At 42.9% G+C, this 14,579-nt stretch overlaps 1 protein-coding gene across 1 annotated transcript in view; it reads left to right on the forward strand.

Moving 5' to 3' along the window:
- The window catches only part of PGBD1 (piggyBac transposable element derived 1), a 28,298-nt gene extending 16,592 nt beyond the window's left edge, over positions 1 to 11,706 (forward strand). Inside the window, exons 4-7 of the mRNA XM_038583982.1 lie at positions 1,910 to 2,039; positions 2,767 to 2,864; positions 7,312 to 7,421; positions 9,852 to 11,706. Of these exons, the coding sequence (XP_038439910.1) occupies positions 1,910 to 2,039; positions 2,767 to 2,864; positions 7,312 to 7,421; positions 9,852 to 11,406 (1,893 nt within the window). The 3' untranslated portion in view covers positions 11,407 to 11,706. The remainder of the gene's footprint in view (positions 1 to 1,909; positions 2,040 to 2,766; positions 2,865 to 7,311; positions 7,422 to 9,851) is intronic.
- Positions 11,707 to 14,579: the final 2,873 nt, after the last annotated feature.

Genomic DNA, 14,579 nt, shown 5'->3' on the forward strand with positions numbered 1-14,579 from the left:
TTTCATCCCTCCACATTCCCTGAACCCTTCACCTAAGCAGACTTTTTGTCATTTGTTGCCTGAATTGAGAAAAGAAGAAAAAAAATCTCCAGAGTAGGGAGGGAATAGGATTTTTTTCAGTGAGCTCTATGCCCAGTATGGGGCTCAAACTGACAACTTCTGAGATCAAGAGTTGCATGCACTGTGCAGTCATTGTTCCTGTTTCGATTATTGTGGGTCCTTTTGGAATCAGCAGCTTCCAACATGGTAGATTCCCAGCATTTCCACTTCAGGTTGCTTCTTTTTGTTTGTGTGTGTATGGGTGTGTGTGGGGGTGTGTGTGTCTTCATTTCCCAGAAAGCACCCTGCACTCATCCACACACAGCCACCTCCTCTGTCAACTCCTGTTTCATTTCTTCTTTCCTGTCTCCCCTTTGTTGAGTAGCTCTACTCTTTGCTTAAGTTTTCCTATAGCACAAGCTTCTTTCTCCTCCTTATTTTCATCTATGACTTTAAAATTTGCTGTATGTGAAAGTGCATCACCGTAAAGCACTTGAAGAGTTTGTGAATAGTCGAGTTTGTGAATAGTTGTGAACAGACCCTAAAGTTTTAGAACTGTAGGATTCCTGACAGAATGGGGACAGTTGTGGTGTCCCATGTCAGTCAGAGGCATGTCTTGGTTCTGACCTGTTTCATATACATCAGAGGCTATGCAGGCTGTGCCCCCACAAGGCCTGCTCCCCTAGGGACCAGCTAGAGGCAAGGACTCAGCTGGGTCCCAGGAGAGCAAGGTGCCCAGCTCATGGGAATGTGGCAGGTAGCAGCCCTCCTTCTGGCCACCTCCTCCTTGCCCTTCTCACCTGTGGGAGCTTTTTAGGCACCTCTGCCCCTCTACCTTCACCTTGTAACAGGTGTCAGATCAAGGATGCCTCATGCAAGGGGCTCGTGTGGATGACATGCTGTTGCCTCATTGTGGGCCAAGCTTAAGAGGCACATCCACATCTTAAGTAGGACAGGGAAGGGGCAGTTAGACCCTTCTTTTCAGAAAGTACCTCCATTCATTTGAGGCTTAGTGCCTCATGTTTTCTCTTTGAGGGCCTCTGCTTTGTCTCCCGAGCCTGACCTCCCGGATTCTTGCTTTATATTCTTAGTGTTCTTGCACAGACCTGACATTTATGATGGTAATGTTAATTCTGTGTATCCAGGGCAAAACTTGACATCACCACAAATGGATTTTGTTTTCCCCCTCAATTTCTCAGTGGTTTAGTCATTTTCCTAGTCATTTAGTTAAAAAATAATTGAATCTTCCATGAAGTCCTGTGTTTCTAATTCAGTTTTCCTCAAAACATGGTCCTTGTGGAGTCCTCTCATTACTTGGTGTTTTTTTCTGGCTTCTAATTTGTTCTTAATTCTGTCAGACCTGGTGCTTTCTATTTTTCAGAAATATTTTATCTTTATGAAAATAGTTGTACAGAGAATAAAAGTTACCTGTACGTGTTTTTAGAACAATATAGTTGATGATGTGGTTTGAACTGTGTCCCCCTGAAAGATATATTGAGGCCCTAACATTCCAGGTACCTGTGAATGCAATCTTATTTTGTAAGAAACTCTGTAGATGTAATGAAGGTGAGATTATCCTGGATCTGCGTGGGCCCCAGATCTGGTAAGTGGTGTCTTATGAGAAGGCTGTGTGAAGGCAGAGGGAGAGATTGAAGTGACACATCTACAAGCCAGAGAACACTGATCCTTGCCAACCACCACCAGCCAGGAGAACGGTGAGGATGATCCTCCCAAAGACCTCTAGACAGAGCAAGGCCACGCCAAAGGGCTGGTACCACTGCTTTACTGAAGGTGGGGTAGTCCATACCCTTCAACCGGAGCCCCCATCCTTACCTCAGTGTAGACTAAGAGCCTCTTTTTGCCTTTTCAGACATCATTGAAGATGGAGGAAGAAGCCATCCAGGCCCTTGTCACAGAGGAACGGCCGCCTTGGAGTCTGGCTCACAGGAGCCCCTGTAGAAACTCAGCTCAAGAGAAGGTTACAAACATCAGTCCAGTGGGTGAGGACGGCTTCTGGCAGGTCCCATGTGTATGAGCACCTTTTCCCATCATCAACTCTGATGTGGCCCTTGTGAGGCAACATTGCCTATCCACCATCGCCCTCCCTCCCCGTCTCTGCCCTCTGCCTGCTGACTTCTCTCAGCCCTTACCTTTTCGCATCCCTCCTGGTCACAGATCACTCAGCTTAGTGATTCTTGTTATCTTCTCTGATCATCCCTCCATATTCCCTGAACCCCTCACCACTCCTTTGCTTCCCATCTTCTTCCCTGTAAAAGCTTCCATGTAATTGTCATGTTCAGACATCTCTTCATATCTGGAAGACCCACACACTTCTTTATCTCAGATGAAGTTCTCCCCACGCTCTGAGAAAATTATTATCCATGTATGATTTTTCGTTAAATATGCTTTGCCTTGTTAGACCTTCTCCCCAGCTCACTGACCTTTATTATCTTCCCATATTATACCACATTTTGTAGGACTGTTGTGACGGCACTCCTGGGACACCTGATGATTATTTTAATTTGAAAATTCTATTCCCCTATTAAATCACCTGGATGGCTCAGTCAGTAGAGCATACAACTCAATCTCAGAATCTTGTCAATTTGAGCCCCATATTGGGCACAGAGCTCACTGAAAAAAATCCTATTCCCTCCCTACTCTGGAGATTTTTTTTCTTCTTTCTCAATTCACACAACAAATGACATTTAAATTATTGTATCATTTTAGCTGAAGAAGTTGTAACTAAAGATGCATTATTTAATGCAAAGCAAGAAACTTCTGAAGAACTGCAGCACAGTGCTGAGGACCTCAGGAATACCCAGCAGGTGAGTGTCCACGCTTGTACGTAAATAAATCCTGCAGCTGGGAGGAGTCCAAGATGGCAGAGGAGTAGGAGACCTTAGTTTCATCTGATCCCAGGAATTCAGTTAGACAGCTATCAAATTGTTCTGAACACCTGCAAACTCAACCAGAGATCTGAAAAAATAGCTGCAACTCTACAAATGGAAAAGCAACCACTTTCTGCAAGGAAGGAAGTGCAGAGAAGTGAATCTGAGGTGATATATGGGAAGCTAGACCACGGGAGGTGGGAGCCTCCAGCCTCCAGCTACTAGAAAGTGACAGAGCAGTGCAGCACAAAATAAGAACTTTTAGAAGTCTGCTTAGGTGAAGGGTTCAGGGAATGTGGAGGGATGAAAGGCACTCAGGTGATAAAACAGGGCAGAATCCTAGGTGGGCAGAGTGGTCTCAGGATCCTCAGGGCCACAGGAAGCTCGGGGGTGCCTGAGTGTGACAGAATTCCCAGGATTTAGAAGAGGGGAAGCTGGCTGCAATCAGCAGGTCTGGGAGTGGGCTCCCAGCTCAGGGTGGCCATAAACCATGAACTGGGGTGGGGCACAGTCGGCGCGACTGCTCTCCAATCAGGGCCCCAGCGAGCGGCAGAACCTGAGACCCCCCTTCTCCTCAGGGAGGAGTGGTGTGGGAGTGGGCCACAAGAGTCTGCAGGGTTAGGGGACTCGAAACGGGGGTCTCGTGTCTGAGATAAAGACATTCAGTCACAGGCTGGGTGAGCACAGAATGTGGACAGAGACCAGGGAGACAGAGTGATTGGCTGCTTTTCCCTGAGGGTGCACTGAGGAGTAGGGCCCTGAGCTTTCAGCTCTGAGGCTGGAAATTGGGAGGCTACCATTTTCACTCTCATCTTCTAGAGTGGCACGGAAAGCCTTCAGGGAGCAAAAAAAGCCACATTGAGCAATCTGGAAATTACTTAGCCTAGCCCCCTGGTGAGGGTGGTGCAGCTCTGCCCCAGGACAAAGACACTTGACAATCAACACAAAAGGCCCCTCTCCCAGAAGATCAGTAAGATCATGCAGCTAAGTCCAAGACTACCAAGCATTGAGAACTGCAAAACTCCAGTGCTAGGGGAACATAGCATATAGAAATCATCGTTTGGGTCCCTCCGCCTCCCCCCATGATTCTTTAGTTTTTTAATATTAATTTTTTTTCTCTTTCTTTTTCAACCAAATTCTTATTTTATCAACTTTTTTCTAAATCTTTTTTAATTTTCATCTTTACTGTTATATTCTACTCTTTCATTATATTTAATTTTATCTTCTATATATGTCTGTCTTTTTATTTATTTTTTTTTTTTTACAACTTTGGGATGCAGTTTCTTCTAACAGATCAAAATACACCCAGAATCTAGTGTATTAGTGTATGGCTCTTTTCTCCTCACTTGTCTGATCATATTATTTTTTTTTCTGTTAAAGCCTTTTTTTAAATTTTCATCTCTACAGTTACATTCTGTCTATTCAATATATTTAGTTTTTGCATATATATGTATTTTTCTTTCCATACAATTTTGAGATGTAGTTTTTAGTAACAGACCAAAATACACTCAGGATATAGTGTATTGGTGTGTTCTGTTCACCTTTCTGTTTGTAGTCCTTTTTTTAAAAAACTTAATTTTCATTTTTGCAGTTACATTCTATCCTTTTAGATACATTCTATCCTTTCTATCCTTTTATCCACAAAAAATTGAAATACACTAAGTTTTTCTTTTGTTACAATTTTGGGACTAAGTTTTCTAACAAACGGGTCAAAATACACACAGGATCCAGTGTGTTGGTCTGTTCACCTGTTTAATTATAGTCAGTCTCTCTCTCTCTCTCTCTCTCTCTTTGGTTTTGGGTCTCTTCTGATTAGTGTATATTTCTCTGGGGTGGTTGTTGACATTTTAGTCAAGGGAACAATTTTGTTCCCTTGTCCATCTATTCTTCTGGGTAGCATGACAAAACAAAAACTCACTCGAAAAAGAGAACGGGACACCTGGGTGCTCAGTAGTTGGGCATCTGCCTTTGGCTTAGGGTGTGATCCTGGGTCCTGGGATCGAGTCCCATATTGGGCTCCCTGTGTGGAGCCAGCTTCTCCCTCTGCCTGTGTGTCTGCCTCTCTCTCTGTGTCTCTCATGAATGGATAAATAAAGTCTTTAAAAAAAGAGAGAGGATAGGAAGTAGTACTGACTGCGAGGGACCTAATCAGTATGGATATAAGTAAAATGTCAGAACTAGAGTTCAGAATAATGATTATAAAGATACTAGCTGGGCTTGAAACAAGCATAGAAGACACTAGAGAATCCCTTTCTGTAGAAATAAAAGAACTAAAATCTAATCAAGTTGAAATAAAAAAGGCTCTTAATGAGATGCAATAAAAAATGGAGGCTCTAACTGCTAGGACAAATGAGGCAGAAGAGAGAATTAGTGATATAGAAGACAAAATGATGGAGAATAAAGAAGCTGAGAAAAAGAGAGATAAACAACTACTTGATCAGCGGGGGAGAATTCGAAAGGTAAGTGGTACCATAAAGCAAAACAATATTAGAATAATTGGGATCCCAGAAGAAAAGGAAAGGAGGGGGGCAGAAGGTATACCATATAGAGCAAATTAAAGCAGAGAACTCCTGTAATCTGGTGGAAGAAAACAGGCATCCAAGTCCAAGAGGCAAAGAGAACCCCTCCCTCAAAACCAATAAAAATAGGTCAACACCCTGACATATAATAGTGAAACTTACAAATCCCAGAAACAGAGAGAAAATCCTGAAGGCAGCTTGGGACAAGAGGTCTATAACCTAAAAGGGTAGAAACATTAGACTAGCAGCAGACCTATCCAGATACCTGGCAGGCCAGAAAGGACTGGCATGATATATTCAAGTTCCAAAATGAGAAAAATATCCAGCCAAGAATACTTTATCCAGCTAGGATCTTGTTCAAAATAGGAGAGATAAAAAAGCTTCCAGAACAACCAGAAACTGAAAGAATTTTTGATCACTAAATCCTGCAGCTGTAAGAACAAATTGGAATGGAACCAGAGAAACCAGGTGGACCAAAGCTGCTTCTCTGGAATAATGTAGTAAGAGTGCTGCTCTCAATTCTGTAATCATAGGAGGCCCCATGCCTTGGTGACCTACTAATATCCTCATTGCACAAAACTTTCAGTTGGTGTACAACTGCTTCCAAGAATCCTATTCTGACTCTGTTTACCCTGCCTGGTCACCCTTCCCTGAGCATCCTTATATCTTTGTGGAGCTACAGATAAGAGAAACCAGAAAAGGCAGATAATTTATTTTTATTTATTTTTTAAAAAATATTTTATTTATTCATGAGAGACACAGAGAGAGAACGAGAGGCACAGACACAGGCAGAGGGAGAAGCAGGCTCCATGCAGGGAGCCCGATGTGGGACTCAATCCCGGGTCTCCAGAATTAGGCCTTGGGCTGAAGGGGGTGCTCAACTGCTGAGCCACCCTGGCTGCCCCAAGGCAGAGAATTTAGATGAGAGTGAGGGCTGTCATGGCAACAAGAAAGAAATAGCATAGGAAAATCCTGAACAAGAATTGAAAGGAAAGTAGCTGATGAGGCAGAAATTAAAGATAGTAATAGGTACTTTACTATCAACAACTTTACAACAACAACTGAGTGTTGGTTGTGGGAATGAATGAATGGATATGTAGCACAGATCCTCCTAAAGCATAATGGGAGGAACCTGCTTACAGGCAGAGGGCGGGTTTGGGTGAGGCCCTTAAGTCTTTGGAGGTGAGAAAGGAAACAGTATAAAATAATTAGCTTGACAATGCAGGGTAGCAGAGGGGACATATGTTTAGGGTAGGGAATTAGGGCTAAATTCTTCGTGAAAATGGAAATGTCTCAAAGCCCAGGAGGTCTGAGCCAAAGGAAATATTTTGTGACGTAATTGTAACTGCAAAATAGGAATCTGGTGGTGTGCCTGTCAGGCACATTTAACCTTAGTGACCAGAAATCTGACTCCGTCTTCACCCCGCCACAGCCTTGCAACACAGTTTCTTTTTTCTTTCTTTTCTTTTTTTCTTTTTTTTTTTTTTTTTTAAGATTTATTTATTCATGACAGACACAGATAGAGAGGCAGAGACCCCGGCAGAGGGAGAAGCAGGCTCCATGCGACGTGGGACTCCATCCCCGATCTCCAGGATCACGGCCTGGGCTGAAGGTGGCGCTAAACCGCTGGGCCACCTGAGCTGCCCCACAGTTTCTTTACCTCCTTTTCCCCCACTCACTCCCCTTTCTTCCCACCATTTTGGGCCATGATGTGTATCCACTATCAATATCTGTTTGTGTAAAATATGCACTTTTTCTTTATGTGAGTGTTTTAAGTTATTTAAATAGTATTTTGAATATTCTTATCAGTATAATGTTTCAAGGCCTATCTGTATTTCTGAGTAAACATTTATCCCTTTACTCAGAGCTGCTACATCGTATCTGCGGGCTCATCTCTCATGGCCTGCCCGTCAGCTTCCCCAAAGGTGGTCACGCTGTTGCCTCTGGGTCTCCCATCAGCAGGAACACTGCTACTGTGAGCAGTCTCTACCTACCCCTTGTGGGAAAATTTCTTTGGGACTAATACCTACGAACAGAACTGCTGGGCCTTAGGGTGTGTTTTTACTAAATTTAACTCAGTACTGCTAAACTGGCTTCTGAAAAGAATGCACCATCTGTACTCGCAGATCAGTTTAAAAAGGTTCATACTCACCAGGATTTGTCATTATTCAGTTTTCTCATTCAAGGAACCAGGACTTGTTTATCAACCCATGACCATAGGATGATCCCTTCAACTCCAAGTACTAAATCTGTTACAGCAGAAAGGGGGTAGAAGGGCACCTCTACCAGTGTTGGTTCCTGGCACCAAGGAAACAGATGTCTTCCCAGAAAGCCTCAGCAGTCTTCCCCTCCTTCTCACTGGCTGAAACCGACTCATAGGAACAACTCTGGCTATAAGAGAGGCTAGGGGAACAGAGTATCTAGAAAGGGGAATGGGATTTTGGGACTGGCTTAGACCAATTCATGGCCTTTATCTGGACACACTGCTGCCACCAGTAGAACTGGGCTTCTCACTGGCTAAAAGGGAGAGCAAGGAGTATTGGCAGGAAAGTCAGTGAGTCTGCCACCCTCACTGAGAAGATGATTAGGGAAACTTTCTCAGGGTGTCACAGGCCAAGATGAACTAGACAGAAGTATGGATCAAGAGTCAGGTTTGGAGAATCAGTGATGAACTGATAAGAGACCAAGAGAGGGTTTTGTTGAAAAGACTTCCAGGCACATTTTTTTAAGTTCCAGCTTTCATACTTTTTTTCCTGTCATCCACCTATTCAGGAAGTATTTTTTCTCTCTTACGCAGAATCCCATGGCTACCACGACCCCACCCTCAGTAGGTGCCATGAGGACACAGCAGAGGGGATGGTGCTGCAGTGCAGCAAAAAGAAGTACCTGTGAAGGAGGTGACACCTAAAACAAGACTCAGGGAGATGAGGTGGGAGTTTGTTGGACAGAGGAGGTGGAAAGGAGAGAGGCAGAGAAGTGAATATGCCAGTGCCTGGAGAGGATTGGAGATGAACTGGGAGAGGAATCATAGGAGCCATCGAAGGCAGACTGTTTCAACAAGCACTTTGCTGCCTGAGAAATTCTAGGTTCTCTTTGGAGTAGGAAAAGAAGTTGTGGGATCGAAGCTTTTAGAAGAATGATGAAGATGTGAAATGTTGGGAACTGGGAGGAAAGGTGAGGGGGAAGGAGGACTCCTGGGCAGGGTGAGTGACCAGCTGCATCTTGGAGACCAGCACTTTTAGCAGTGTCGGTCTCCCCGGTAGTGTGGGTACTGTGGCGCCGCTCACTCTGGCATGAGGACTGGAGAAGACCCAACCACGGGCTCTACCAGGTACTGAAGTTTGGCTAGTATGATGCTACAGAAGGACAATGGGGCAGGTGGTTGATGATCCTGGCAGGTGATGGGTTTTGGGGTCGGTTAATGGAGTAGGAAGGGCAGTGGAAGCAGGAGGGAAGGGAGGAGTCTGTGAGATGGGAGAGCAGAGGCATGAGCAGGTTAGACTGAAAAGATTCAGCATGATGGTGGCATCAAGGCAGGGTCCCTGCAGTTGAGAACGTTAGGGAACTGTTGAATGGGCTGTATGCACACACTGGAGACACCCAGGATTATAAATGCTTTAAGCAAATAAGTAAATGCATGTACTATAAATTGTAGCATACTCGTCACTGCTTTTTCCCCCTTATGTCTTCTGCAACTAGGCTATTTACCAATGAGACTTTAGTAAGTGAAATGGCAAATTTCTCATGTTAAGAGAGAAGCTTGTGTATAATACTTTTCACTTTGGTAACTTTATCTTCCTTCCTTGTAAACACCATAAAAATCAGTTCAACAGCAGGAAGTTCGAGTTTCTCTTAAGTTTCTCCCCAGAGCAGTTTGTCCTCCAGATCATTGTAGAGCTAGGAGAGGCTAAATCTTTCCATGTTCAGAAATTCTGAGAGAGGTGTGAGGGAGCTCAGTCAATAACAACCCTCTTCCTTGTCCAAGTTTAGAACCAATCGATGGAGATACAGGAGTAAAACAGATGATTGTGGAAACCTTGACTTCATTACTGATAGAAGCTCAGCTAGAAAAGGAGCTCTAGAGCAGAAAGAGAACAGACCTCCCCTTGCACAGGCCTGCCCAATAGAACCTGGGGCCAAAAGGTACATGGGATATCTGCCACTTGCTCCTGAAGAGGAGGGAGGCACTGTACTAAGATGCCCAGTTCTTTCTTTCTTTCAGGCTAACAACTCACGGTCTTGACCAGTGAGACCAAGCTAGGGAGAGGCCAGAAGTGTTAGGTCTGGCCAAAGTCCTAGGAGTGAGAAGTGGTTAATCTCCACCCAAGAATACTTAGGTGTCATCAGATTCATGTTGTAGTAAGACTGAGGATTTTTATAGTATGTTGTTGTTTTTCATTCCTAGAGATTGTGTGCCCCAGCCACCTTGTTATACTTCTGTCCACACCGACAAGACAGTTGCACATTTGAACACCCTGAAGGACCGTCACCCGGGTGACTTGTGGGCCCAAATGCACATCTCCTCCTTGGAATATGCTGCAGGAGACATGATGCGAAAAGGGAGAAAAAAGGACAAAGCTCGAGTGAGTGAACTGCTCCAAGGCCTTGCATTTTCTGGTGACTCAGATGTGGAAGAAGATAACAAGCTTGAGGCCTACCATGCTCAAAAAAAGCTAAGGCTGTCAAATGTGCCAGAGAAGAATTGGACCAAAAGAGACATTAAACCTAACTTCCCAAGCTGGTTAGCACTAGATTCTGGACTCTTGAATCTCAAGAATGAGAAGCTGAACCCAGTAGAACTCTTTGAATTGTTTTTTGATGATGAAGTATTCAACTTGATTGTCAATGAAACCAATAATTACGCATCTCAGAAAAATGTAAACTTGGAAGTCACAGTTCAGGAAGTAAGGTGTGTGTTTGGTATCCTGCTTTTGAGTGGATTTGTGAGGCGTCCCAGAAGGGGAATGTATTGGGAAATCTCTGATGCTGACCAGAACCTGGTTAGAGATGCAATTAGAAGGGACAGATTTGAATTGATTTTCTCATATCTACATTTTGCAGATAATAGCCACCTAGATCAAAAAGATAAGTTTACAAAATTGAGGCCTCTCATAAAGCAAATGAACAGAAATTTCCTCCTGTATGCTCCCCTGGAAGAATACTATTATTTTGATAAGACAATGTGTGAATGTTTTGATAGTGACCAATTCCTGAATGGGAAACCTATTAGAATTGGCTATAAAATTTGGTGTGGCACAACCACACAGGGTTATCTGGTGTGGTTTGAGCCCTATCAAGAAGAATCAATGGTGACGGTGGATAAGGATCTTGATCTTGGTTTAGGTGGAAATCTAGTGATGCATTTTGCTGATGTTCTTTTAGAGAGAGGCCAATATCCCTATCACCTGTGTTTTGATAGCTTCTTTACAAGCGTCAAATTGGTATCAGCCTTGAAGAAGAAAGGAGTGAGGGCCACAGGAACAATTCGTGAAAATAGGACTGAAAAATGTCCCCTCATGAATGTAGAACATATGCGAAAAATGAAGAAGGGGTATTTCGATTTCCGAGTCGAAGAAAATGAGGAGGTAATTTTGTGTCGCTGGCATGGTGATGGCATTATCAGTCTCTGCTCCAATGCTGTGGGCATAGAACCAGCCAGTGAGCTAAGCTGTTCTGATGAGGAAGAGATCCATCAGATAGCTCAACCATCTATAGTGAAATTGTATGGTGAATGCAGGGAAGGTGTATCTAAAATGGATCAAATCATTTCCAAATACAGGGTAAGAGTAAGAAACAAGAAATGGTACTCAGTTTTGGTGAGCTACATAATTGATGTAGCCATGAACAATGCATGGCAGCTACACAGAACCTGTAACCCAGGTACTTCTCTAGACCTCCTGGATTTTCGGAAATATGTTGCACATTTCTACTTGGAGCACAATGCTAATCCATCAGATTAAGGCAGATAAAATGAACATGGTGCCAATATTAAGACAAATTACAGGTACAAATCAGACTTTACCCTTCCAAAGCAAACCTGGTATATGTGATGAAATTATTAAGTAATTTATATTTTCAAAAGTCAAACATCTATATAGAGTTTCAAAGACTATTATAACAAGGAACTAAAAAAATTTTTTTTAAATTACAGTGTTGAACTTGAGTGCTACCTTTTTTCTATGACTAATTTTTGGTGCAAGATGTGGGAAGTCATTCGTTGAATTGATTAATTTGTACATAGAATGAAATTGTGTCTCTAATTTTTTTGTGGAGATTTTGTTTTAAATGCATGCACTGTCATAGTAACCATAGAATGGTGGCTGAATCTACAGTTAAAAATTGAGGCAGAGGGATCCCTGGGTGGCGCAGTGGTTTAGCGCCTGCCTTTGGCCCAGGGCGTGATCCTGGAGACCCGGGATCGAATCCCACATCGGGCTCCCGCTGCATGGAGCCTGCTTCTCCCTCTGCCTGTGTCTCTGCCTCTCTCTCTCTCTCTGTGTGTGTGTGACTATCATAAAAAAAAAAAAAAATTGAGGCAGAGTCCATGACATAAGGATGATCTAAAAAAACCCTGAGGTGATAGGAGGCTAAAGACCTCAGCATTGGTATAAAACTGGATCAGACAGTGTGTAGGAGAGAAGGGCCAGGCAGGGATACTGAAGGAGAGTATTATAAAGGAGAATTTGGAAGTAAAGTAGTGCCTCTGAATACTGAAATGAAAGGTGTATCTTGTTGGGACTGTGGGAGTTGGCAGAAGCAGCTAAGAATAAAGAAAACTGAGGAAATAGGAAGCAAATCAGGTAACAGTGGCATCAGCAGGAGAAGAAAGGAAAAGTCAGCAGTAGGGTGAAGCTGACATAAAGCCCAGGGAGAAAAACCTGTATGCTAACAAACTGAACAGCCTAGAAGAAATAGGTAAATTCCTAGAAACATATTAACTACCAAAACTGAATCAGGAAGAAATAGAAAACCTGAACAGACCTATAACCAGCAAAGAAATTGAATCAGTAATCAAAAATCTCCCAACAAAGTCTGAGACCAGATGGATTCAGGGGAATTCTATGAAACATTTAAAGAAGAGTTAATACCTATTTTTCTCAAGGAAAACTTGCAAATCATTCTGTGATACCAAAACCAAATAAAGACAGCGCACACACACATACACACACACACACACACACACACACACACACACAGAAAACCTGCAGGCTACAGCACAGAAATAGGGACGAATGGGCCTTGTGGCCCCTTAGCCACACTAAAGTAGGTGACAGAAACCGGAGGGCAGTAGGTGTAGGATAGAACAACGTGTATGAGAGCTGGCGCATTTGAGAACACAGGCAGGCTGCCTGAGTGCTCTCCCAGGCTGTCGACTTCAGGGCAGTCTGTGATTCACACCCCCAAAAACAAGCCATCTCTTTCCATTGCCAGATCTCACTTAATCTTGGGGCAAATCTCACAAGATTTCAGCCCAAATCTCACAAGATCTTGGGCCATATCTCATGGGAACTCAGTAGGAGAGGAAAGTCCTAGTAAGCTCCCTTTGTGTAGGATAAATAGGTTGTGATGAATACAGATGGAAAAATCCTCAATGAAATATTAGCAAACTGAAATAGTATATCAAAAAAATCATAACTGCTATCAAGTGGATTAATTCCCTGGCTGCAAGGTGGTTCAATATTCACAAAACAATGTGATCTCTCATATCAATAAGAAAGGATAAAAGCCATATGATAATTTCAGTAGATGCAGAAAAAGCATCTGACAAAGTACAACACCCATTCATGATAAAAACCCTCTGCAAAATAGATCTAGAAGGAACATATCTCAACATAATTAAGGCCTAATATGAAAAATCCACAGCCAACATCACACTCAGTAGCAAAAAACAAGCTTTTCTCCTCAGATCAGGAACAAGACCATGATGTCCACTCTCACCACTTTTATTCAACATAGTACTAGAAATCCTAGCCTCAGCAATCAGAACAGAAAACGAAATAAAAGCACTGAAACTAGTAAGGAAGAAGGAAACTTGCAGTATTTGCAGATGACATGACACTACATAGAGAAAACTCTAAAGACACCATGAGAAACCAGAAAACCATGAGAACTGATAATTCAGTAAAAATACAAGAAAGTAAAAATCAATACACAGAAACCACTGTATTTGTATAATGAAGTAGCAAAGAGAAATTAAGAAAACTGTTCCATTTACATACAACTGAATCAAAAATATATACCTAGTAACAATCAAGGAGGTGTGAGACCTATACTGTGAAAACTATAAACCGCTGGTGAAAGAAACTGATGATGACACAACCAAACACATTCCATGCTGGTGGAATGGGAGAACAATTACTTTTAAAATGAATAGGATGTACCGATTTAATGTAACTCCTATTGGGGTGCCTGGGTGGATCCATCCGTTAAGGGCCCGCCTTTGCTCAGGACATGATCCCAGCTTTCTGGCTTTCTGACACCAGGCTCCCCTGCTCAACCAGGAGCCTGCTTCTCCCTCTCCCTTTGCTCCTCCTCCCACCTCACTCTCTCCCTCAAATACAGTCTTAAGAAAAAAATAATGCAACCGCTATGAAAACACCAACAGTATTTTTCACAGAACTAGAACAAATGATCCTGAAATTTGTGTGGAAGCACAGAAGTTCCCGAATAGCTAAAGCAATCTTGAAAAAGAACAAACCTAGAGGTCACAATCTCAGATTTCAAACTATACTTCATAACTGTAGTAATTAAAATAGTACGGTACTGGCACAAAAATACACAAGTCTCTAGAACAGGAATAGAGATCCCAGAAAATAAACTCACAATTATATGGTTAATTGGAGTTTGACAAAGGAGGCGAGACTATCTAGTGGGAAAAGGTCTCTTCACAAATGGTGTTGGGAAAACTGGACAGCGCACGTAAAAGAATGAATCCTGACTACCAGGCAAAAATAAAACCAAAATAAATGAAGGACTTAAAATCCTGCAGGAGAGCACAAGCAGTAATGTCCCTGACACCCGTAGCAAAGGATTTCTGGGTACCGCTGGAGGCAGGGCAAACAAAAATAAACCACTGGGACTCCGCGGAAGTCAAGGGCTTGTGCACAGCGAAGAACACAATGCGAGCGACGAC

This window comes from Canis lupus, chromosome 35, assembly GCF_011100685.1.
Source record: "Canis lupus familiaris isolate Mischka breed German Shepherd chromosome 35, alternate assembly UU_Cfam_GSD_1.0, whole genome shotgun sequence".
NCBI lineage: Eukaryota > Metazoa > Chordata > Mammalia > Carnivora > Canidae > Canis > Canis lupus.